Source organism: Hyla sarda, chromosome 3 (genome assembly GCF_029499605.1).
Source record: "Hyla sarda isolate aHylSar1 chromosome 3, aHylSar1.hap1, whole genome shotgun sequence".
Taxonomy (NCBI): domain Eukaryota; kingdom Metazoa; phylum Chordata; class Amphibia; order Anura; family Hylidae; genus Hyla; species Hyla sarda.
In genome coordinates this window covers 24,247,272-24,271,859 of record NC_079191.1, presented here as the reverse complement: position 1 = coordinate 24,271,859, position 24,588 = coordinate 24,247,272, and the positions used below count along the sequence as shown (strand labels likewise).

Below are 24,588 nucleotides of genomic sequence, written 5' to 3'. Positions count from 1 at the left end.
GTACAGGGAGGTATTACATGTTCTGTACTCTTTACCTGTATTACTGAAGTGTATGCACTGACTGGTATCTGGTAGCGCCCCCTACAGTACAGGGAGGTATTACATGTTCTGTACTCTTTACCTGTACCAGGGTTAGCTGCTCCTTTGGACACCAGGTGAAGGCGAGTCCATTACTTTTTTAGGACACTGTGTGTACTGTACAGGACCCCGAAGAAGCTCCTTTCCTCTACATAGACCAGTGTTTCCCAAGCAGGGTGCCCCCAGCTGTTGCAAAACTACAACTCCCAGCATGCCCGGACAGCCTTTGGCTGTCCGGGCATGCTGGGAGTTGCAGTTTTGCAACAGCTGGAGGCTCCCTGCTTGGGAAACACTGACATAGACAGTGATTTACAGCTCCCAGCAGATCTTTATTACTTTTATATGTAAGGATTTACTTTATCTATATTAGTTTTCTACTTATTTTTCTTTAATCCTCACTTTTTCCTATTTTTGGATGACATTTTGGGGCTTTAGAACCAATTACCAGGTTTCCATAGAGTTCTGGTCTCAACATACAATGGTTTCAACATACAATGGTCGTCCCAGAACCAATTAATATTGTAACTTGAGGGACCACTGTATTTCATACTGTTCAATGTATAGATTCCTAGGATGTTGTTAGTCTGGGTCCTAAGATCTGTGTTTGTAGCTGTACTGTATGCACACAAGTGTGCCTGTATTATGTTACACCAACCTTAGTGTGATTGTATATTTATTTCTATGGACACTTTATTTTTTGCAGCTCCTGAAGCTCAGGACAGTGTGGAAACAAAACTGTCCCCTTATGTTGGAAGGAAGAAAACGAGCCAAGCGCCATGAGGGCCACAGTCACATCAAACAGTTTGTCCTCCGATTACTTTCAGATATTTCTCCTTAATCATGACTAAATATCTTTCTGGTTTGGATATAAGCCGCCGAGTCATATTTTATATGACATACTTTTGTGGGTTTGTGTTATATGTATTTATGTTGATTTCTGACCAGTTCTGTTATCAGTCACCGGCTGATGTTTGCAGGTAAAATGCCTTAAAGAAAGTGGAAATTTGAGGCTCTGTACATTTAGTTTTGCAAACAAATAAACTATTATTGCAGAAAAGTTTTGCTATGTATTTTATAATTTTATCTTTGATGTATATAGGAGTCCTAAAAAAGAAGCACTTCACAAGGAACAAAAGGTTACTTGGTGCCAGCGGGGACACAGACTCTGACTAAAAGTCCAGAATTCACACATATAGGGAACATCACAGTATTCCAGGATAACATTAAAGCAGTGGTTTATTTAGCTTGAATTTATACAGCGCATTATGGGGTAGGGTCACATGTGCCATATTTTGCTGTGTATTTGCTGCTGCATATCTTCCCACCCATTGAAGTCAATGGGTAGCAAAATATGGTGTGTGACCCTACCCTAAGACTGTAGTGACCATTCAGGCCTTTAGTCTCAGTAGATTGCCAATCACACCGAGTAAAGCTATGTAAATGTAAAGATGTTTTTAAAAATATTAAATCCCCTCCCTAAATAAAAATGTAAATTACCTTTTTCTATTCTTTTAAATAAGAAAATAAACTTAACATATTTGATATTGCCACATTCTAACATTCAAACTATTGCCCCTGTCCCCCAAACCCCCCCTGGTAAAAAATATATATATAATAATAATTTTAAAAATTGTCCTTTTTTTTTTTTTTTTACATCTTTTATTTTATTACTATACAACAAGCTTAACATGCAAAGATTTTTTTTAAAAACAGAAATGCATGCAGAAAAACGTATATATCCACAGTTAAATTCCGCTCCCCATCCCCTCCCCAGCAGATGGATGAAAAAAAAATTGTCTAAACGATTAAAATATAACATTATTGACCCTGTATGGTAAACAATATAAATGCAGAACAATATCAAAGTCAGAAATTGTTGTTTAATTGCTCAAATCAAATCGTAAACAAAAAAATTTAAAATGATCAAAAAGTCAAATATGGTACTTATAAAAACTAAAGATCCCGGCCCTCTAACAGCCCTGTTAAAATAACTCTATAGGGGTCAGAATAAGCACACTTATTATGTTTAAATAGTACCTGTCACTAAATAAACTTTCCAAAACTAACTAAGGCTATGTTCCCTAACTACACCTAACACCACCCCCCCCCCCCCCGCCCTTTAAAAAATGTTAAGAACTTTAAACAGTTCTGTTTTATACCTTTTCTTCTTGAGCTGCCGGCAGGAGGATGTGGGCGTGCCCCAGCAGGTGCTACGTAACTGAAGCCTGCTGGGGGGACCGCTTCCACCCTCAGTCCACGCTGGTTCACAGAGTCTGGAGCAGTGGAGAAGCTGCGGGCCGGCTGGGAGAAGGTGAGAACTTCTTCCACAGCTCTGTCTCCTGCCAGCCAAATCCGCAGCTGCTTGCTCCCACCGGTCTGATTGGCAGGCAGGGAGCAGCGCTGTGCTGGTCACGTGTCCCAGCTGCAGTCAGATTTTTGACTCATGCCAGGCCAGCATGAGTCCGAAATCTAGCGCCCGGGACATGTAGGGAGACCTCTTGTGGTGGGTTTTCCCAAGTTAAAATAAGCATAGAAATAAACATTTTGTTTTATAACATATATTTAGAAACTTATTAAAAATGGCTTTCTCAGCAACATATAAAAATTTTTTTTTTGTGACCGGTACTCTTTAAAAATGTATTTATTTATAATAAATAAAAATTATATAACTGTCTGTATTGCTGTAATTTTATTGACCCACAAAATTAAGTGAACATGTCAGTTTTACCATAAAGTGCAAAATTTGGGACAAAAACAAAAAAATTATACCTTAGACACGTCGTCGTCCCCATCAACTTTGATTACATCCATGGTGTGCTGCATCCTATTTTGCATTTATATATATATATATATATATATATATATATATATATATATATATATATATAATGTGTGTGTATAGTATGTATATACAGTGTGTGTGTGTATATATATATATATATATATATATATATATATTGAATACATTTTATTACATATTAGTTACTTAAAAGATAAATGCCCTAAAAAGTAAAGTCAAATAACTTTTTTATGTATTTCTTTCAAAAATTTTTATAATATAAATTTACCAGTAAAACTATACATACCCAAAATGGTACAAAAAAGGGCAACTAGTCCCACAAAGAATAAACAAAATTTTATACAGCAACATAACAATTAAAAAAAATTGGAACGTTATGAACACTGGAATTTCAAAAACCGGAACAAAAAATAAATGCATAAATCCTGTGACCCTTTAAATAAATAAATACCCTCCATTTTTTGTTTTGTCTAAAAAGGTTTAAAATTCTGCTCTGAATAATTTATTAATGCATGCCTTAACACAGTGTTTCCGAAACAGTGTGCATCCAGCTTTTGCAAAACTATAACTCCCAGCATGGCCGGAAAGCTAAAGGCTGTCTGGGCATCCTGGGAGTTGTTGTTTGCAATAGCTGGGGGCACACTAGATGGGAAACACTGTTTTAGTAGTCATGTATCCAGCTGCTAAAAAGATGTATAAAAAAAATTCATTGTCACAGGAATTTTTTGATCTACGATTGTCAGACCCCCCACAATCAGACACTTATTCCCTCGGAGCTGGAATACCCCTTTAATGCCAAATCATTTCTCCTTCTGCATACCCCATCATAAGGAGCAGGCTTCCTCATTCACTTGATGACTGGTGTCAGGCGATGTGTCCAAAGCTAAGAAAATAAGAATTCAAATGATTTAATTGGGCACTGTTAGAATCAAAAACCTTTTATATGTTGTACATCTTGTTAAAACATTAGCCTTTCTAATATACTTTAAAAAAATGTATCTCCTTTAGAAATCATGGCTTATAAAAAAAAAAAAAAAGACCACTAGGTGTCCCCATACCATCCAGAACATAATCCTGTCCGGCTGCCGCATCATCTTTGCCCCAGCTGAAGCACAGGCATGGACAAAGTGCAGGATGTGAGGGCAGGACTTGCACTCCTCTGTGCTCACTCCTGTCCTATCAGACTGAAGCATGAAAACAGAGAGGAGGGGGTTACAGAGCAGCCTGCAGGGATTGGATGAAAAGACCCAGTACAGCACCATGAATGCATGGTGAGTGGGGCAGGCTCAGTGCTTGCACTGAACACGCCCTTCCTGAGCAGTGGATGTCAGAATGAGTGAGCAGCAGAACAGAGGGATTTGTGATCCAAATAAAGAAGTTAGACACACAAAAAGAAATGTAAAGAATCTGCATGACCTAGTGTGTAACATATAGAAGCATTAGTGTTTTATTTTTATTTTTTTTAATATATGACGCTTTAACCCCTTAAGGACGAGCACCGTAAATGTACTGCGCTGCTAAGCGTCACCAAGCGCACAGCGCCGTACATTTACGGCACTGAGTTCCGTGATCACTGCGTCTCCGGACTCGGTGATCAGGCTGGGATGGCTGCTGTTACCTAACAGCAGCCATCCCGGCATATCACCCAGGGGACCCACCACCTTGTCGGCGATCGCTGTGATTCGTCGGTCAATTCAGGCCGGCGAATCACAGCGTTTCCGGGCCAATCAGGTCTCTGGTGACCCGATGGCCTGGAAAATCAGGGTGATTGGCGCTTTTCGATACAGCGCCAATCAGCCTGAAAGAGAGGAGTGAGGTGGCAGAGGTATTACCTCCTCCTATCCCCTGCGATTGACCGATCAGGACTGACCGGCCAATCGCAGGGCAGGTTGAGATCCCCCACTCTGCCCACCCCTGGAAGTCCGGGCAGAGCAGGGGAACGATGGCGGCGACTGCTGCGGGGGCCGTTGTGGTACCGTTCGGGGACTGGCGGCAGGATGCAGAGGGACCAGCGGCAGGCTGCAGGAGATCGGCAGCGGAGTCATCGGCAGTGAAGATTGCTGGTAAGTGATCTTCACTGCTGCCTTCTAGAAGTTTCACAACTACAACTCCCAGCCTTTGGCTGTCTGGGCATGCTGGGAGTTGTGGTTTTGCAATATCTGGAGGGCCACAGTATGGAGACCACTGTGCAGTGGTCCCCAATCTGTGCCCTTCCAGATGTTGCAAAACTACAACTCCCAGCATGCCCAGACAGTCCAGGCATGCTGGGAGTTGTAGTTCTGTAACATCTGGCCCTTTAGTTGTTGCAAAACTACAACTCTCAGCATGCCTGGACAGACTCGGCATGCTTGTGGTTGTAGTTTTGCAACATCAGGAAGGTCACAGTTTGGAGACCACTATACAGTGGTTTCCAAACTGTAACCCTCCAGATGTTGGCAAAACTACAATTCAAAGCATGCCTGGCATGCTGAGCATTGTAGTTTTGCAACATCTAAGGGGCCAGATGTTACAGAACTACAACTCCTAGCATGGCTGGGCATGCTTGCAGTTGAAGTTTTGTTGCGTAACTACAACTCCCAGCATGCCCTTCGGCTGGAGGCACACTGGTTGGGAAACACTGTCTCCTAAGTCAGTGTTTCCTAACCTGTGTGCCTCCAGCCGTTGTAAAACTACAACTCCCAGCATGCATTCTGGGAGTTGTAGTTTTGCAACAGCTGGAGGCACTCTGGTGAGGAAACACTGCGGTAGTCTGTTACCAAATCAGTGTTTCCCAACCAGTGTGCCTCCAGATGTTGCATAACTAGAACTCCCAGCAGGCACGGTCTTAGTGCATGCTGGGAGTTGTAGTTTTGCAACAGCTGAAGGTTTGCTCCTTCCCCCCACGTGTGAATGTACAGGGTACATTCACACGGGTGGGGGTTTACAGCGAGTTTCCCGCTTTAAGTTTGAGCTGCAGCTAATTTTATGCTGCAGCTCAAACTCCCAGCGGGAATCTCGCTGTAAACCCCCGCCCGTGTGACTGTACCCTAAAAACACTACACTACACTAACACAAAATAAAGAGTGAAACACTAAATGTACACACCCTTACATTGTGTCGTCGTCCCCCCCCCCCCCCCCCCCCCCCCCAATAAAAATCAAAAAAGTCTTGTACGGTTTCCAAAACAGAGCCTCCAGCTGTTTCAAAATAACAACTCCCAGTATTGCCGGGCAGCCATTGACTGTCCTGGCATGCTGGGAGTTTTGCAACAGCTGAAGGCACCCTGTTTGGGAAACACTGCCGTAGGGTATTTTGGCGGAGGAGGCAAGCGCCATGCTTGCTTCTGAGTCCACTCATATGCAAATGCCTAATTTAGGCCTCAAATGCACATGGCGCTTTCTCACTCCAGAGCCCTGTCGTATTTCAAGGCAACAGTTTAGGGCCACATATGGGGCATTTCCGTACTTGAGAGAAATTGCCCAAATTTTGGGGGGCTTTTTCTCTTTTTACCCCTTATGAAAAGGTAAAGTTGGGGTCTACACCAGCATGTTAATGTAAAAAAATGGAATTTTTTACACTAACATGCTGGTGTTTCCCCATACTTTTAGTTTTCATAAGAGGTAAAAGGAAAAAAAAGACCCCCAAAATTTGAAAACGCTATTTCTCCAGAGTACGGAAATGCCCCATATGTGGACGTAAAATACTCTGCGGGCACATAACATGGCTCAGGAGTGAGAGCGCACTATGTACATTTGAGGCCTAAATTGGTGATTTGCACAGGAGTGGCTGCTGGTTGCAGCAGTTCTGACATAAACGAAAAAATAAAAAAAATACCCACGTGTGACCCCTTTTGGAAACTACACCCCTCACGGAACGTAACAAGGTTTTTGACAAATTTTTGATAAAGTTGAACATGAAAATGAAAAATTAGATTTTTTTTACTAAAATGCTACCCCAAAGTTTTCATTTTCACAAGGGGTAATCGAAAAAATATGTAACCCCATTTCTTCTGAGTAAGGAAATACCCCATATGTGGATGTATAGTGCTCTGCGGGCGAACTACAGGGCTCAGAAGAGAATGAGCTCCATTGGGCTTCAGGAGAGAAAATTTGGCTGGAATTGAAGGCCGTGTGCGTTTACAAAGCCCCCATGCTGCCAGAACAGTGGAACCCCCCACCCCATGTGACCCCATTTCGGAAACTACACCCCTCACGGAATGTAACAAGGGAGGCAGTGAGCATTTACACCCCACATGTGTCTGACAGATTTTTTTGAACAGTGGTCCGTAAAAATGGAATTTGCACAGCCCACTGTTCCAAAGATCTGTCACGGGGGGGGGGGGGGTGTGTAAATGCTCACTGCACCCCTTATTTCATTCCGTGAGGAGTTTCGTTTCCAAATGGGATCACATGTGGGAGGTCCACTGTTCTGGCAACATGGGGGCTTTGTAAACTCACATGGCCTCCGACTTCTATTCCAGTCAAATTCTCTCTTCAAAAGCCCGATGGCGCTCATTCTCTTCTGAGCCCTGTAGTGCGCCCGCAGAGCACTTGATGTACACATTTGGGGTATTTCCATACTCATCAGAAAGTGTTACAAATTTTGTGGGGCTTTTTCTCTTATTACCCCTTGTAGAAATAAAAAATTTGGGGTAACACCAGCACTTTAGTGAAAACGTTAGTGAAAGTTCGTCAATCACCTGTGGGGTGTTAAAGGGGCACTCCGGCGCTAAGACATCTTATCCCCTATCCAAAGGATAGGGGATAAGATGCCTGATCGCGGGGGTCCCGCCACTGGGGACCCCGTGATCTTTCATGCAGCACCTCCTTTTACCCCTTGTAAAAAAAGAAAAATATGGTGCTACAAGAACATGTTAGTGTAAAAAAATGAAGATTTTGAAATTTTGCCTCCATTTTGCTGCTATTCCTGTGAAACACCTAAAGGTTTAACAAACTTTCTGAATGTCATTTTGAATACTTTGAGGGTGCAGTTTCTATAATGGGGTCATTTATGGGGGACTTCTTACAGAAAGGCCCCTCAAATCCACTTCAAACTTAACTGGCCCCTGAAAAGTTCAGATTTAGAATTTTTCGTGAACATTTGGAAAATTTCTGCTAAATTTTGAAGTCCTCTAATTGGTTCAAAAAGTAACAACATGTCAACTTTATGATGCAAACATAAAGTAGACATATTGTATATGTCAATAAATATATAATTTATTTGTTATGTCCATTTTCCTTACAAGCAGAGAGCTTCAAAGTTCGAAAAATGCTAAATTTTCAAATTGTTCACAAACTCAGTGATACATAACCAGTGTGCCTACAGCTGTTGCAAAACTAAAACTCCCAGCATGTACAGTCTGTCAGTGCAAGCTGGGAATTGTAGTTTTGCAACAGCTGGATGTTCCCCCCCCCAATGTGAATGTACAGGGTTCACTCACATGGGCGGAGGTTTACAGTAAGTATCCGGCTGCAAGTTTGAGCTGCGGAAAACTTTCTGCCGCAGCTCAAACTGCCAGCAAGAAACTACTGTGAACCCCCGCCCGTGTGACTGTACCCTAAAAACACTACACTACACTAACACACAATAAAAGTAAAAAACACATCATATACTCAGCCCCCCTCCCTCCCCAATAAAAATGAAAATAGTCTGGTACGCCAAAACGGAGCCTCCAGCTGTTGCAAAACAACTACTCCCAGTATTACCAGGCAGCCACTGACTGTCCAGGCATGCTGGGAGTTTTACAACAGCTGGAGGCACCCTGTTTGGGAATCACTGGCGTAGAATGCCCCTATGTCCACCCCTATGCAAGTCCCTAATTTAGGCCTCAAATGCGCATGGCGCTCTCACTTTGGAGCCCTGTCGTATTTCAAGGCAACAGTTTAGGGTCACATATGGGGTATTGCCGTACTCGGGAGAAATTGTGTTACAAATTTTGGGGGGTATTTTCTGCTTTTACCCTTTTTAAAAATGTAAAATTTTTGGGAAAACAAGCATTTTAGGGAAAAAAAAATTTTTTTTACATATGCAAAAGTCGTGAAACACCTGTGAGGTATTAAGGTTCACTTTACCCCTTGTTACGTTCCCCGAGGGGTCTAGTTTCCAAAATAGTATGCCATGTGTTTTTTTTTTTTGCTGTTCTGGCACCATAGGGGCTTCCTATATGCGGCATACCCCCAGAGCAAAATTTGCTTTCAAAAAGCCAAATGTGACTCCTTCTCTTCTGAGACCTGTAGTGCGCCAGCAGAGCACTTTTCACCCCCATATGGGGTGTTTTCTGAATCGGGAGAAATTGGGCTTCAAATTTTGGGGGGTATTTTATGCTATTACCCTTTTTAAAAATGTAAAACTTTTGGGAAACCAAGCATTGTTACGTTCCCCAAGGGGTCTAGTTTCCAAAATGGTATGCCATGTGGTTTTTTTTTTCGCTGTTCTGGCACCATAGGGGCTTCCTAAAGGTGACATGCCCCCCAAAAACCATTTGTCGCTCCTTCCCTTCTGAGCCCTCTACTGCGCCCGCTGAACACTTAACATAGACATATGAGGTATGTGCTTACTCGAGAGAAATTGGGTTTCAAATACAAGTAAAAATTTTCTCCTTTTTACCCCTTGCAAAAATTCAAAAATTGGGTCTACAAGAACATGCGAGTGTAAAAAATGAACATTGTGAATTTTCTCCTTCACTTAACTGCTATTCCTGTGAAACACCTAAAGGGTTAAAACGCTGACTGAATGTCATTTTGAATACTTTGGGGGGTGCAGTTTTTATAATGGGGTCATTTGTGGGGTATTTCTAATATGAAGACCCTTCAAATCCACTTCAAAACTGAACTGGTCACTGAAAAATAGTGAGTTTGAAAATTTTGTGGAAAATTGCTGCTGAACTTTGAAGCCCTCTGGTGTCTTCCAAAAGTAAAAACTCATCAATTTTATGATGCAAATATAAAGTAGACATATTGTATATGTGAATCAATATATAATTTATTTGGAATATCCATTTTCCTTACAAGCAGAGAGCTTCAAAGTTAGAAAAATGCAAAATGTTCAATTTTTTCATAAAATTTTGGGATTTTTCACCAAGAAAGGATGCAAGTTACCACAAAATGTTACCACTATGTTAAAGTAGAATATGTCACGAAAAAACAATCTCGGATTCAGAATGAAAACTAAAAGCATCCCAGAGTTATTAATGTTTAAAGTGACATTAATTCCGGGTCATACGGGTCTATGGTGACCCGGAATATAAGGGGGATCGCGGTTGTCTAAGACACCTACAATCCCCCTGAAGGGATAGGAGTGAGGTGGCAGGGGTGCCACCCCTCCTATCCCTGCTATTGGTGGTCTAGACGCGACCACCAATAGCAGATTGGGGGCGGAGGGGGTTTACTTTCGTTTTCCCCGTCCTACCCACCCACAATAGGCCGGGCAGGGCGGGGACCGGCGCCGAAGATCCACTTACCGATCCAGAGGCTGCGGGCGACGGTGATCGGTGGGCGGCGATGACGTGCGGCAGAAGAGGATGGCTCCCAGGATCCTACGGAAGCCAGTAAGTTGCCTAGCAACATCTGGAGGGCTACAGTCTGAGACCATTATACAGTGGTCTCTAACCTGTAGTCCTCCAGATGTTGCAAAACTACAACTCCCAGCATGCCCAAACAGCTGTTTGCTGTCTGGGCATACTGGGATTTGTAGTTTTGCAACATCTGGAGGGTCACAGTTTGGAGATCACTGTGCAGTGTTCTATAAACTGTAGCCCTCCAGATGTTGCAAAACTGCAAATCCCAGCATGCTCAAACAGCATGCTGGGAGTTGTAGTTAAGTACCTCCAGTTAAGCACACCTTAAATAACACCTGCTCACCTGTCGTCATGGACACACCCATAACAACGGTAGCCAGGTAAGTGATCTAAAACAACTCTAAAAACAAATGTGTGGAACATAGAAAATTACAAAAGTGCATTGAGTTGAGTTTTGTCATTAAGACCAATATGACTCATTGCCTCTAACCGTAATATCCACCTTGTTTCTTTTCTTAGCAGAATATCATCTTTATTCCAACCATTGTGAGCATATTCGACTCTATCAATGCCGGTGAATTTTAAAGGGCTCTGCTTCTCCCTTATGTGTCTCATTGATACGCTCAATGAAACGCAGAACTCCTACTCCGGTCTTTTTGTTTTCCCTATATAATAGCGATTGCATGTACATGTTAATGTATACACGATATGGGATGACCTACATGTCATTAACTGTTTCACTCGGATTTCATATCCATTCAATATTAGTGATTTTGCCTTTGAATTGAGATGGCAGAATGAACAGGACCCGCAAGCATAATTGCCTGTTGGTCTCTGTTCAGACAGCCAATCTCGGCTTCTATTTCTTATTTGTTTCTGTTTTCTCAAGGTGTCTCCAATGGTTTTGTTTTTCTTATATGTTATTTGGGGTCTCTCGCTTGTAAATTTTGCCAGATCTTCATCATTTTGAAGCAAGTTCCAATTGTTAAGGATAGCATTTTTTATTTTATCATTCATTGGTGATTGCTATCCTTAACAACTGGAACTTGCTTCAAAATGATGAAGATCTGGCAAAATTTACAGTGTCGACGAATATTTACCACTACCATAAAGTAGAATATGTCACAAAAAACAATCTCGGAATCAAATTTATAAGTAAAAGCTTCCCAGAGTTATTAATGGTTAAAGTGACAGTGGTCAGATTTGCAAAAAATGCTCCCGTCCTTAGGGTCATAATGGGCTCCGTCTCCAAGGGGTTATCCAGGAAAAATATAAATATATATATATATATATCTCTCTCAACTGGCTCCAGAAAGTTAAACAGATTTGTAAATTACTTCTATTTAAAAATCTTAATCCTTTCAGTATTTATGAGCTGCTGAAGTTGAGTTGTTCTTTTCTGTCTAAGTGCTCTCTGATGACACGTGTCTCGGGAACCGCCCAGTTTAGAAGCAAATCCCCATAGCAAACCTCTTCTACTCTGTGCAGTTCCAGAGATAAGCAGCGATGTCAGCAGAGAGCACTGTTGCCAGACAGAAAAGAACAACTCAACTTCAGCAGCTGATAATTATTGGAAGGAGTAAGATTTTTTAATAGAAGTAATTTACAAATCTGTTTAACTTTCTGGAGCCAGTTGATATAAAAAAATTAAATAAAAAAAATGTTTTTTTTCCTGGAATACCACAGTAGTCCACCAGGACATTATGGTAGCTGTGCTTTCCCTGATCTCCTTATCTCCACATGATGCCTCCTTTATGAAGAGAAGTTGTTCCGCACTTCATAGGCAGAATAATGTTTATACTGAGAAATTGACCAGGAATCATTTCAGTCACGAAATTCAACAAGTCTGTCATCTTCTGGGTTCCCGCGGCAGGAGACGTGCCATCACACCCCCTCCGATAAACATGAATGAAGGGGGCGTTGGGGGGGGGGGGGTGACGTCACGTCTCCCACCGTGGGAACCCAGCGTTTTAAACATACTGCTTAGAATGCCGGGTCTGCACGGTGATCCCAGGGGGTCCCAGTGGCCGGACTCCTGCGATCAGACCTCTTATCTCCTATACTTTGGATAGGGGATAAGATGGGGGGGGGGGGGAGTACAACTTTAAACTTCTTACTTTTATTTAGTCCATTAAAACATCAATGTGATACAATTTCAAGCAGGGACCGTGCAGCTTAGGGTAACTAAGGGTAAGCCTGGCTGCTTTTGGTCTTGCCATTGTCTCAAGTCAAGCAAATATCGGCAAATCGTAAGCAATACCCATGTCCACTAATGCCAGTGTAAGAGTTCCCCAAGGCTGTCACTTGATTATTGGAGTGAGGTGATGCTAAATATAAACATGTGTTAAGAATACAATCTAAATGCAGTGTACAAATTAATTACATCTTATACATGGTAATTATATGGTAATTACATCCTATATACAGTAATTACATCCTATACACAAAGTATGAGCAGAGCTATAGAAAAAATAGCAAAATACTCACTTCTGGCTGCTGTGTAAGTGTCATTCTTTTCTGAAATAAGCCAAAGAGATTAAATGAGCTACAGAAAACTGAGAAATAATAATTCTAAATCTTTATAAAGTTAAAACTCCATGAAATGTTACCAGTCTAACCCAGGAAGAAGTTCAGTACTCTCTTAAAGGAGATGGATAAAAATAACTTTTAGATCGCGGAGGGTCCGAGCACTGGGACCCCCTGCAGTCTCCTGTATGGAGCCCCTGCTCTCCCCTGGAGCGGCGCGTCACGACCCCTGCCCTCTCCATATATCTCTATGGGAGAGCCTAAGATAGCCGAACTCTCCTATAGAGATATGTGGAGGTGGCGTGGGGGCCTCCAGAGGAGATCCTGGGCTTCGTACAGGAGATGGCGGGGGGTCCCAGCCCTCTAAAACTGCTAGTAGGGGATACGTTTTTATCCATGAGATATCTCCTTTAAAACAAATTAAAAAGCACTCGCGGGAGATATGTAACCAGCATAGCTTGCAGAGCCATGTAGTTTGTGTAGTTCCAATTAAAGTAAATTGTGTAACTTCCCCGCTTCGGCTGCTTTTAGCATTCCCCCCAGTGGCCGCAGACAGGCCAAATATGGGCAAAAAGTTGAGTTGCCAAGATGGCACTACCACTTTACAGTAAGTCTACATTCAGGGTGTCTGTAAAGGGTTAAGACTATAGTAGTGTGAATGTTCTTTTGTTGTTACACACCAGTATGGAAAGAATGAATATGGATAGAAGTAAAAAGGATTGCTCGTATTGTGGTGAACCAGATTCATCCAACTTGAAAGGATTGGGAGACTGTGCTCCAGACACTTACTTTTGTATATAAGGACCCCAGCAATGACAAATGAGAGCAAAAGAATGATGAAAACTACCACACTGATGATCACAGCTGGTGCGGAGTGCTGCCTTGGTTCTAAAAGGCAAAAATCAAGAAATGATGAAATTATTATATTCAATATTCACATGAAAATAACATAAAAGACGACACCTAACAGCACATAAAATAAATAACCTATGATTTGCTCCAAAGCTCAGCACACAATTATCTCTCAGATGTGTAAATAATTACAGATCTGGTCTAAATCGACAATGGATGAGGGGAAAGAAGTGCATTAAGAGCTTAAAAGGCTCTCAGAGGCTACTTTTGGGCAGTGTACCTCCTGCTGAGAGATCGTTACTGGTGTATATACATCTTCAACTGCTCAGGTGACGGAAATTGTAATGGGGTGCATAAGTGGACTGAGAGAAGCAGGATGGTCATTTTGATTAGTTGCTGTTGTGACCAAGCTGGTAGAAGGTGTTGGGAGTAGTGGTTACATGACGGCACACACAGCAAAAAGGCTCTAGATGACGTCCAAGAAAGCTCGCCAGTATAGAGGATCATTTGATCCACCAACAGGTTCCTTTTCCACAATCCAGACGCAGGACACCTTCATTATACACCCCTTTTTCTTCATTACGTACCCCTAAGTGCCCAATTCCAGTCACTTAGGAGATTGAAACTTGGTGTCATGTTGCCTATTACATGTTCTGCTATTGGAAGCAGCAACTGTTGCCTTTGCTTACAGCGATGTCTGGATCGAGAAACCTTGACTGCTACAGACCTGAACCATATCATCTTTAGCAAAAAATCCAGGTTCTGTTTAGCAGTGAACGATGGTCGGGTTGGAGTATTGAGTGTTGGTGAGCACAATCCTGCCTTTGCTGTGGAGCAACAATGTTCCCCCTTCTGGTGTGATGATCACATATGACAGTCGGTCATCGGTCACCCCTTAGGAGCGATGTGAGGGACACTAACAGCTCAGCGATATGTGCAGGACATCCTGTGGCCACATGTGTCACCTCTTGATGGGGTCTCTATCTTATTGGGGGTTCTATGGACTAATAATGTTTGATCATTGTTTGGAACCTTTTTCCATCCCCTCGGTGTAGCTTGGACTCACCCCACTTCACATAAAGCGGCTCCTCCAGGCTGCTGTGATCCACGTAACAGGAGTAACTATTTCCCTCTTGAGGTATCACTTCTGCGGTCACCCTGATCTGATAGGTGCCGTCAGGATTGGGAAGGATACGTGTGGCATCGTATGTGGGGACATCATCTACTTTATTCTTCATCCACTTCACATCTACCGCTCGGGGATGGAATCCATACACCCAACAGTGAAGCTTTGTGACCTTTCCCGATTCCAGACCTGTGACCTTCACCCCTGGCCGGACTGAAAGAGAAAAAGTAGATGTATAGACGAAGTCTGACTACAAGAACATCTCATTGGGCCAAGTGAGAGAAACGTGGTATAGGGACCGATACAGACGTGGTACCTCGTCGCTCTAGATCTTCTCTCCCTTTCACTATGTATCTCCTCAGCCTTTCGATGCATTCATTCACCAGGTAGTTACTGATTCCCACGCCTGCTCTTATATCTGGGCGGTTCCACCTCTCTGTGGTGATCTGGGCCTCGGCCATTGAAGGGAAATACGTTGCTGTCTGTACGTCCAGATACATGTACTCTCTCCCGTCATATTGGAATTGCTCATCCCCTACAGTGCTGCCGTCATCTCTAAGACCACAGGTGTGCATCACCTGCACAACATGGAGACCTGAACGAAGACAGGAACATGGTACACAGAACAGATGTATGTGTATGTTATGAGAGTCTACGTGTCGGTCAAATGGAAGACACGTTGTACAACACAAGTTGACGGTACCAATGGTGAAACCAGTGATCTCAAACTGTGGCCCCCAAGACGTTGCAAAACTTCAACTCCCAGTATGCCCGGACAGCCAATGGCTGTTCGGGCATGCTGGGAGTTGAAGTTTTGCAACGTCTTGAAGGCCTCAGTTTGAGACCACTGGTCTACTGGTTCCACTGTTTGTACCATACAATATACAAAGACTTATCACATGAAACGTTTGCAACGTCTGTGTACATGTAGCAAAATGTCTACGTTATTAACAGTACAAATCTGTAGGAATTTACCGATCGCACCTTCAGTGTGGTTGAATCTCTTCATCATGAACTTCACTTCGTGTCTGAATAAAGCCACGTTTGCTTTGCTCGTCCTTGTCTTCTTCTCCCATAGCTCGGGGTTCTCCTTCTTCCACCACGAAGCCACAGGAACGGTTCTGCCGATATCAGTAGTGTAGAACTCCAGCAGCTGGTCATCCACGTATCCAAATTTGGAGAACTCCGACATTCCGTATCCTGGAGTTGTGACCCCCGTGTACACGTAACGTAGAGAGTGACTGTCTGAGAGACATATACACACACTGTGAGCATTGTCTGAAATGCCAAAGATGCACCAGATGTACTTGACAGCCATATTTTCATAACTGTGTGTGAACATGGCCTTAGTGTGTTTATTCACATGATGATCTTGTTATACATTTTCTGACCGTGCGTATACATAGACTTTCAGCCATATCTATCATATGTGTACCTATTTATACATTTATTTTTTTTGTTTTGTTTTTTGCAATTATATAGATCCTACCGGAGATGTCAAATTTTTTGTGTTATTTTTAAATTATTTACTGTTTATTATTAGCTGGGTACCCGACATTGCCCGGTCTTCTTACTTCAAGGGGTTGTCCAGGATTAGAACAAACACCAGCACAAACAGCACCACTCCTGTCCACAGGTTGTGTGAAGGACTGCAGCTCAGTCCCATTCACTTCATTGGAGACGAGCTGCAATACCAGACACAATCTGTGGACAGGAGTGGTGCTGGACAACCCCTTTAAACCCTGTGGGAGAGTAAAAGCAAGAATGACACTCTTGTTCTCATATCCTGACCTCATATCCCATCCTCATATCATGACCTCATATCCTGTCCTCATATTACGATCTTTCTACCTAAACCTTGTGGGAGAGGAAAACAAGAATGCCACTCTCGTCCTCATATCCTGTCCTCATATCCCATCCTCATATCCCATCCTCATATCCCGTTCTCACATTCCATCCTCACATCCCTTCCTCATATCCCGTCCTCAAATCCCGTCCTCATATTTCGATCTTTCTACCTAAACCTTGAGGGAGAGGAAAACAAGAATGACACTCTCGCCCTCATATCCCCTCCTTATATCTCGTTCTCATATCCCCCCGACCTCATATCTCATCTTCATATCCCGACCTCATATCCCATTCTCATATCCTGACCTCATATGTCGTCTTCATAACCCATCCCTATATGCCAACCTTATTTCCCGTCCTCATCCCATCCCCACATCCCGACCTTATCTCGTCCGCCTATTCCATTCTCATATGCTGACCTCATAGCTCGTCCCCATTTCCCATCCTAATATCCCGTCCTCATATCTCAACCTCATTTCCCATCCTCATATCCTGACCTTATATCCTGTCCTCATATCTCGACCTCCCATCCCATTATCATATCTCAGCCTTACTACCTAAACCTTGTGGAAGATGAAAAAGCAAGAATGAATCTTTCGTCCTCATATCCCATCCTTAAATCCTGACCTCTTATCCCATCCATATATTCCGACCTCATACCTGGTCCTCATATCCCGACCTCAGCACTAACTATTCTCGTCACTTGCCAGGATGTTTATAGGTTTACAAACTATACCCCCTCCACTAAGAGAATTATTTTGTATTATCACGATAATTGCTAAAAACACGTTATTGAGTAACTGGAAAACTCCATTGGTCCCCTGTTTTGATATCATCCTGAATAAAATAAATACTACATATTCATTCAAAAAGGTCATAGCTAGGGGTTCTGGAAAGTTGGACAAATTTAACATCAGATGGTCATCATGGTCTCTGTCCTCTCATTGTAGAGATATTTAGATTAAAAGTGATTTTTCCACTGACATGATATTTAAAAAACGACATTATGTTACATGGGGCACATTGACTTCCATTATTAGAGTTAAACCTTTTCATCATCTTGTTCTATAAGTAATGTCTTGGCATTTGCACTTTTAAATATATATATATATATATATATATACAGTGGTCCCTCAACATACGATGGTAATTCGTTCCAAACGAGCCATCGTTTGTCGAATCCATCGTATGTTGAGGGATTCGTGCAATGTAAAGTATAGGAAGCTGTATTCACCTGTTCCCGCCGCTCCCGATGGTGATCCCGGGCCTCCGCTGGGCTCTCCGCTGTCTTCTCCGGTCCTCTTCTGTCTTCCGCAAGGCCTTACTGGGCCTGCGTAGCGACGTCATTACGCCGCTGCGTACACCATTCCTATTGGATGACGTGCGTAGCAGCGTATTGATGTCATCGGAGAGGGCCGAGAAGACACCGGAAGACCAGCGCTGGACGCGGAGGGCACCCCGGAGCTTCGTGGAGGGGTAAGTAATACTTACCGCACCACACGGGGAACATTAAGCTGCTATCCAGCAGCAGCTTAAGCATTTGGCGCTGCCGGATAGCACTTAATGCAATGGCCCCGACATAAAAAAGCATCATATGTCGATTTCATCATATGTCGGGCCATCGTAGGTCGGGGGGGTCACTGTGTATATATATATATATATATAACATTATTGGTACGCATGCATTCTACTACATAAGTTATCTCGGAGATGTTATATTTCCTTTATTTTTATTTATTTTACTTTAGTCTTTTATTTCTGTTTTCCTTTTGGTCTGGTTAAACAACTGCCTATCTTATATGTAAGATTGAATCGACAATCAAGTCTTCTTATATGCAGTAAACAATTGTTCGCTGTTTTTGTTGTTGTAAAATAATAAGTTGACAGCTGAGCCTGTCCTTTATACATGTTTGTTTTTCTATTTTGGTAAAATTCAATCAAAAAAACTATTGAAAGAAAAAAAGTCCTGGGCAATCTCTGCAGCCCGAGAGTAACGCCATCAGTAGATGTACATAGACTTGCATGGGACTTCGAACAACTCTCCCAACCCTCGCATAAGGGGGTGGGTTAGGGTTGATTTATCTCTACTATATTTTAGTTGAAGAATTTTACTTTAGTGCCACTGAGCTTCAAGTTACCTCTGTGGCTGAGCACAATCATAATGCACACAGTAGTTTGCATAGAAACAAGTGGCAACAAAAAGTCACCCCGGTACAAATATATGCAACAAATAACAATATAAGGATATAATGGGTAATAAAATCCTATACTCACCAGAGTACACTCCAGGCATGCTCAGAAGTATCAGGGTGAGGGTGAAGCTCTTCTCCATATAACGTATATAGAACATAAACTTACCGGGTAAAGGCATAAAACTAAACACAAAAACTCAGTACACATTACAAAAAGCTGTGCTCTCATTGGACGGCTGTTAGATTTGCACCAATAAGAATATTTATCTACATGTGATCAGCAGTTGCTGAGTGAAGAAAATGAAAGTGAAACTATGAGATGTTGTCGAAACAAAGAACCTTTTCGAGCTCGTTCACATTGAGTTTTCAGAAAACATCCTTTATGGGGCTATTCAAACAGGAAGATGGGAAACTGTGCTGGATCATTCGTATAATCCAGTGGTCTCCAAACGGTGGACCTCCAGATGTTGCAAAACTGCAACTCCCAGCATGAGCAGACAGCCGTTGGCTGTCCGGGCATGCTGGGAGTTGTAGTTTGGACCTCCAGATGTTGCAAAACGACAGCTCCCAGCATGCCCGTTGGCTGTCCGGGCATGCTGGGAGCTGTAGTTTTGCAACATCTGGAGGTCCAAAGTTTGAAGACCACATGTGTAACCCCTTAAGGACCCAGCCATTTTACACTTTAGGACCCGGCCATTTTTTGAACATCTGACCACTGTCACTTTAAACATTAATAACTCTGGAATGCTTTTAGTTATGATTCTGATTCCGAGATTGTTTTTTCGTGACATATTCTACTTTAACATAGTGGTAAAATTTTGTGGTAACTTGCATTCTTTCTTGGTGAAAAATCCCAAAATTTGATGAAAAATTTGAAAATGTTGCATTTTTCTAACTTTGAAGCTCTCTGCTTGTGAGGAAAATGGATATTCCAAATAAAAAAATTTTTTATTCACATAAACAATATGTCTACTTTATGTTTACATCATAAAATTGACGAGTTTTTACTTTTGGAAGACACCAGAGGGCTTCAAAGTTCAGCAGCAATTTTCCAATTTTTCACAAAATTTTCAAACTCGATATTTTTCAGGGACCAGTTCAGGTTTGAAGTGGATTTGAAGGGTCTTCATATTAGAAATACCCCATAAATGACCCATTATAAAAACTGCAACTGCAACCCCAAAGTCTTCAAAATGACATTCAGTCAGCGTTTTAACCCTTTAGGTGTTTCACAGGAATAGCAGCAAAGTGAAGGAGAAAATTCACAATCTTCATTTTTTACACTCGCATGTTCTTGTAGACCCAATTTTTGAATTTTTACAAGGGGTAAAAGGAGAAAATGTATACTTATGTTTGTAGCCCAATTTAAGTATAAGTAAGCACATACCTCATATGTCTATGTAAAGTGTTCGGTGGGCTCAGAAGCGAAGGAGCGACAAGGGGATTTTGGAGGGTACGTTTTTCTGAAATGGTTTTTGGGGGCATGTTGCATTTAGGAAGCCCCTATGGTGCCAAAACAGCAAAAAAAAAAAAACACATGCCATACCATTTTGGAAACTAGAATGTGTGTTTCCCCCAAATTTCACATTTTTGGAAGCATTAATAGCAGAAAATACCCCCAAAATTTGTAACCCCATCTCTTCTGAGTATGGAGGTACCCCATAAGTTGACCTGAAGTGCACTACGGGCGAACTACAATGCTCAGAAGAGAAGGAGTCATATTTGGCTTTTTGAGAGCAAATTTTGCTCGGGGGCATGTCGCATTTAGGAAGCCCCTATGGTGCCAGGACAGCAAAAAAAAAAACACATGGCATACCATTTTGCAAACTAGACCCCTTGAGGAATGTAACAAGGAATAAAGTGAGCCTTGATACCCCACAGGGGTTTCACGACTTTTGCATACGTAAAAAAAAAAATGGCCCCTATGGTGCCAGGACAGCAAAATAACCCCCACATGGCATACCATTTTGTAAACCAGACCCCTTGAGGAACGTAACAAGGGGTACAGTGAGCATTTACCCCCCACTGGTGTCTGTCAGATCTTTGGAACAGTGGGCTGTACAAAATTTTTAATTTGCACAGCCCACTGTTCCAAAGATCTGTCAGACACCAGTGGGGTGTAAATTCTCACTGCACCCCTCATTACATTCCGTGAGGGGTGTAGTTTCCAAAATGGGGTCACATGTGGGTTTTTTTTTTTTGCGTTTGTCAAAACCGCTGTAACAATCAGCCACCCCTGTGCAAATCACCTCAAATGTACATGGTGCACTCTCCCTTCTGGGCCTTGTTGTGCGCCCCCAGAGCACTTTGCGCCCACAAATGGGGTATCTCCGCAGTCGGGAGAAACTGCATTACAAATTTTGGGGGGCTTTTTTCCCTTTTACCTCTTGTCAAAATGGAAAATATAGGGCAACACCAGCATGTTACTGTAAAAAAATTTTTTACACTAACATGCTGGTGAAGACCCCAACTTCACCTTTTCATAAGGGGTGAAAGGAGAAAAAGACCCCCAAAATTTGTTAGGCAATTTCTCTCGAGTACGGCGATACCCCATATGTGGCCCTAAACTGTTGCCTTGAAATACGACAGGGCTCCAAAGTGAGAGCGCCATGCGCATTTGAGGCCTGAATTAGGGATTTGCATAGGGGTGGACATAGGGGTATTCTACCCCAGTGATTCCCAAAAAGGGTGCCTCCAACTGTTACAAAACTCCCAGCATGCTTGGACAGTCAACGGCTGTCCGGCAATACTTGGAGTTGTTGTTTTGCAACAGCTGGAGGCTCCATTTTGGAAACAGTGGCGCACCAGACGTTTTTCATTTTTATTGGGGAGAGGGGCTGTGTAGGGGTTTGTGTATATGTAGTGTTTTTTACTTTTTATTTTATTTTGTGTTAGTGTAGTGTAGTGTTTTTAGGGTACAGTCACACGGGCGGGGGATTACAGCGAGTTTCCCGCAAACTTGCAGCCTGATACTCACTATAAGCCCCCTGCCCATGTGAATGTACCCTGTACATTCACAGGGGGGGAGGGGACCTCCAGCTGTTGCAAAACTACAACTTGCGGCTTACCACCTTGCTCCTATACTTAAGCATGGTCCTGGCTGTCTGTGACAACCGGGATCATGCAAAATTACCGGGCGGTCGGGTCCCAGAGACCCGATCAGCCCGGTATCGCCGCTGATCGCTGTTGTGATTACAGCAGTGACCCTACATGGCCCCCCTTGGCGTTTGCACTGGATGCCTGCTGAACGATTTCAGCAGGCATCCGCTTCCGATCTCCGCCCGGCGAGCGGCGGAGACCGAAATGACTCAGGACGTATGCATACGTCTTGGGTCCTGAACAGGTTAAAGGGGTACTCGGGTGGAAACCTTTTTTTTATTTTTATTTTTTATCAACTGGTGCCAGAAAGTTAAACAGATTAGTAAATTACTTTTATTAAAATTCTTAATCCTTCCAGTACTTATTAGCTGCTGAATACTACAGAGGAAATTCTTTTCTTTTTGGAACACAGAGCTCTCTGCTTACATCACGAGCACAGTGCTCTCTGCTGACATCTCTGTTCATTTTAGGAACTGTCCAGAGTAGGAGAAAATCCCCATAGAAAACATATACTGCTCTGGGCAGTTCCTAAAATGGACAGAGATGTCAGCAGAGAGCACTGTGGTCATGATGTCAGCAGAGAGCTCTGTGTTCCAAAAAGAAAATAATTTCCTCTGTAGTATTCAGCAGCTAATAAGTACTGGAAGGATTAAGATTTTTAAATAGAATTAATTTACAAATCTGTTTAACTTTCTGGCACCAGTTGATAAAAAAAAAAAAAAGTTTTCCACCGGAGTACCACTTTAACCCCTTCCCGCTATAGGACGTATGCATACGTCCAAGCATCCGACACGTTCGCGCAATTGGGCGTATGCATACATCCTAGCGATCTCCGGCACTGCGCAGAAGATCGGCGACAGCCGGAGTCCTGCCGTAGCTGCTGGAGCCGCGATTGCGTCGGTCCCGGCAACAATAACCTCCTAGATGCCGTAATCAATCCTGATCACGGCATCTATGGTGTTGACAGGGGGAGCGGTCTCCCCCTGTTCACCGACAGCGGCGCCGCCATACGTTCGCGGGTCGCCTTTGGTTGCTATGGCAGCCGGAGGTCAGATCATGACCTCCTGTATGCCTGCTGTGGAAGCCTGTGAGATTCAGCCAGAGGCTGTAGTGTTTGCAGCTCATCAGGTCATACTATGCTGCAGGACAAATGTATTTCAGTATAGTATAACCTGTAAAAAGTGTAAAAAATTAAAAGTTCTTCAATAAAAGTATGAAGTGTAAAAAACAAAATGCCCCTTTCCCAATAAAAGCCCTGTATTATCACCAAAAAAGATCAAAAACACAAATCATATACATAATAGGTATTGCCACGTTCGTCATGACGTGTACTATAAAACTATAATGTAAATTATCCCACACGGTGAACGCCGTAAACAAAACTTCAAAAAAAGTGCAAAATTCGCCAATTTTGGAACAAATAGTGGAATAAAAAAGATCAAAAGTTAGCACGTAGCACAAAAATGATACCAATAAAAAGTACAGCTCATACCACAAAAAATAATCCCTTACTCAATGGTGTCGGACGAAAAATAAAAACTTACGGCTGTTGGAAAATGAATGGCAGAAAAAGAATTTTGCTCAGAAAAGGAAAAAGAACATAGAAAGCCATATAAAATGGGTATCGCCATAATTGTACTGACCCACAGAATAAATATAACATCACTTTTACTGCACAGTGTACACCATAAAAAAAGCCAGAAATTTTCCAGTTTTTCACAATATTTTGAAGTTTTTCACAAAAAAATGCTGCATGTGTCAATAAAAATGCACCAGTTATATAAAGTACAATATGTCACGAAAAAACTATCTCAGAATCGCTCTGCTCAGAAAAAGCGTTCTACAGTTATTACCATTTCAGGAGATACAGGTGATCATGAGGTAAAAAATGGGTCCGTCATGGGGTTAAGGATGCAGGGATTTTTTTAGATTTTTGCATTTTCATTTTTTTATCTCGTCTTCTATTACCCATAAGGCCATGTTCACACGTCAGAATGTTTATGCTTTCTACACAGTGCATTTTAAAGTAAAAGTCACACGTTATCTTTATTCTGTGAATCAATATGATTACAGTGATATCCAAATTATATGTTTTGTTATATTTTAATATATATATATATATATATGTGTGTGTGTTTGTTTTTTTAAGAAAAAATGCAAAAAATTTCCTTTATTCATTTTTATTTTATTTCCTTTCCTTTTTATTCATTTATTCACCAGTTATTTGTTTACATTTACTCCCTTTATATTTAAATACAGTAGATTGAAGAATTACACATGCAGAAATACCAAATGTTATTCTTGTCTCCTTTTTATTTACCTTATTATTTAAGAAAAGGGGAGTAATTTAAATTTGTTTGGGGGGGGGGGGGGTGCTTATTTTTATTTATTTTTATTATTTATTACACACCCACTTTAAAAAAAATAATGATTTATTACCCATGGGCTTTGAAGCTGGGCTTGATTCAAAGTCCCCTGTGTCCTCTAAGGGTTAAAGGATTCCAACACACACCGATGTGCACAAGCTGCTGTATTCCATAGATGCCCATACATCTGAATGGTCTAAACCTTA

At 42.2% G+C, this 24,588-nt stretch overlaps 2 protein-coding genes across 10 annotated transcripts in view; one reads left to right on the top strand and one right to left on the bottom strand.

Annotated features, from left to right (window-relative positions):
- LOC130361197 (uncharacterized) overlaps positions 1 to 1,154 on the top strand; it is a 113,779-nt gene extending 112,625 nt beyond the window's left edge. For all 6 annotated transcript variants that reach the window (XM_056563907.1, XM_056563904.1, XM_056563906.1 and 3 more), the window contains one exon: positions 782 to 1,154. In XM_056563907.1, coding sequence (XP_056419882.1) covers positions 782 to 858 — 77 coding nt within the window. In that variant the 3' untranslated portion in view covers positions 859 to 1,154. The remainder of the gene's footprint in view (positions 1 to 781) is intronic.
- Positions 1,155 to 3,040: 1,886 nt separating this feature from the next.
- Positions 3,041 to 19,182, bottom strand: LOC130361196 (BOLA class I histocompatibility antigen, alpha chain BL3-7-like). Of its 4 annotated transcripts, none has more exons than XM_056563897.1 (7): positions 19,000 to 19,181; positions 15,853 to 16,122; positions 15,194 to 15,472; positions 14,818 to 15,090; positions 13,689 to 13,787; positions 12,861 to 12,890; positions 3,041 to 3,761 (listed from the first exon to the last, which is right to left on the bottom strand). In XM_056563897.1, exons 1-7 carry the CDS (start codon positions 19,094 to 19,096, stop codon positions 3,703 to 3,705), a joined length of 1,107 nt encoding a protein of 368 aa, XP_056419872.1. In that variant the 5' UTR covers positions 19,097 to 19,181; the 3' UTR covers positions 3,041 to 3,702. The 4 variants fall into 4 exon arrangements, with proteins under 4 accessions (XP_056419872.1, XP_056419873.1, XP_056419874.1 ...); XM_056563898.1 differs by having other exon boundaries at positions 15,862 to 16,122; positions 19,000 to 19,178; XM_056563899.1 differs by lacking the exon at positions 12,861 to 12,890 and having other exon boundaries at positions 19,000 to 19,182.
- Positions 19,183 to 24,588: the final 5,406 nt, after the last annotated feature.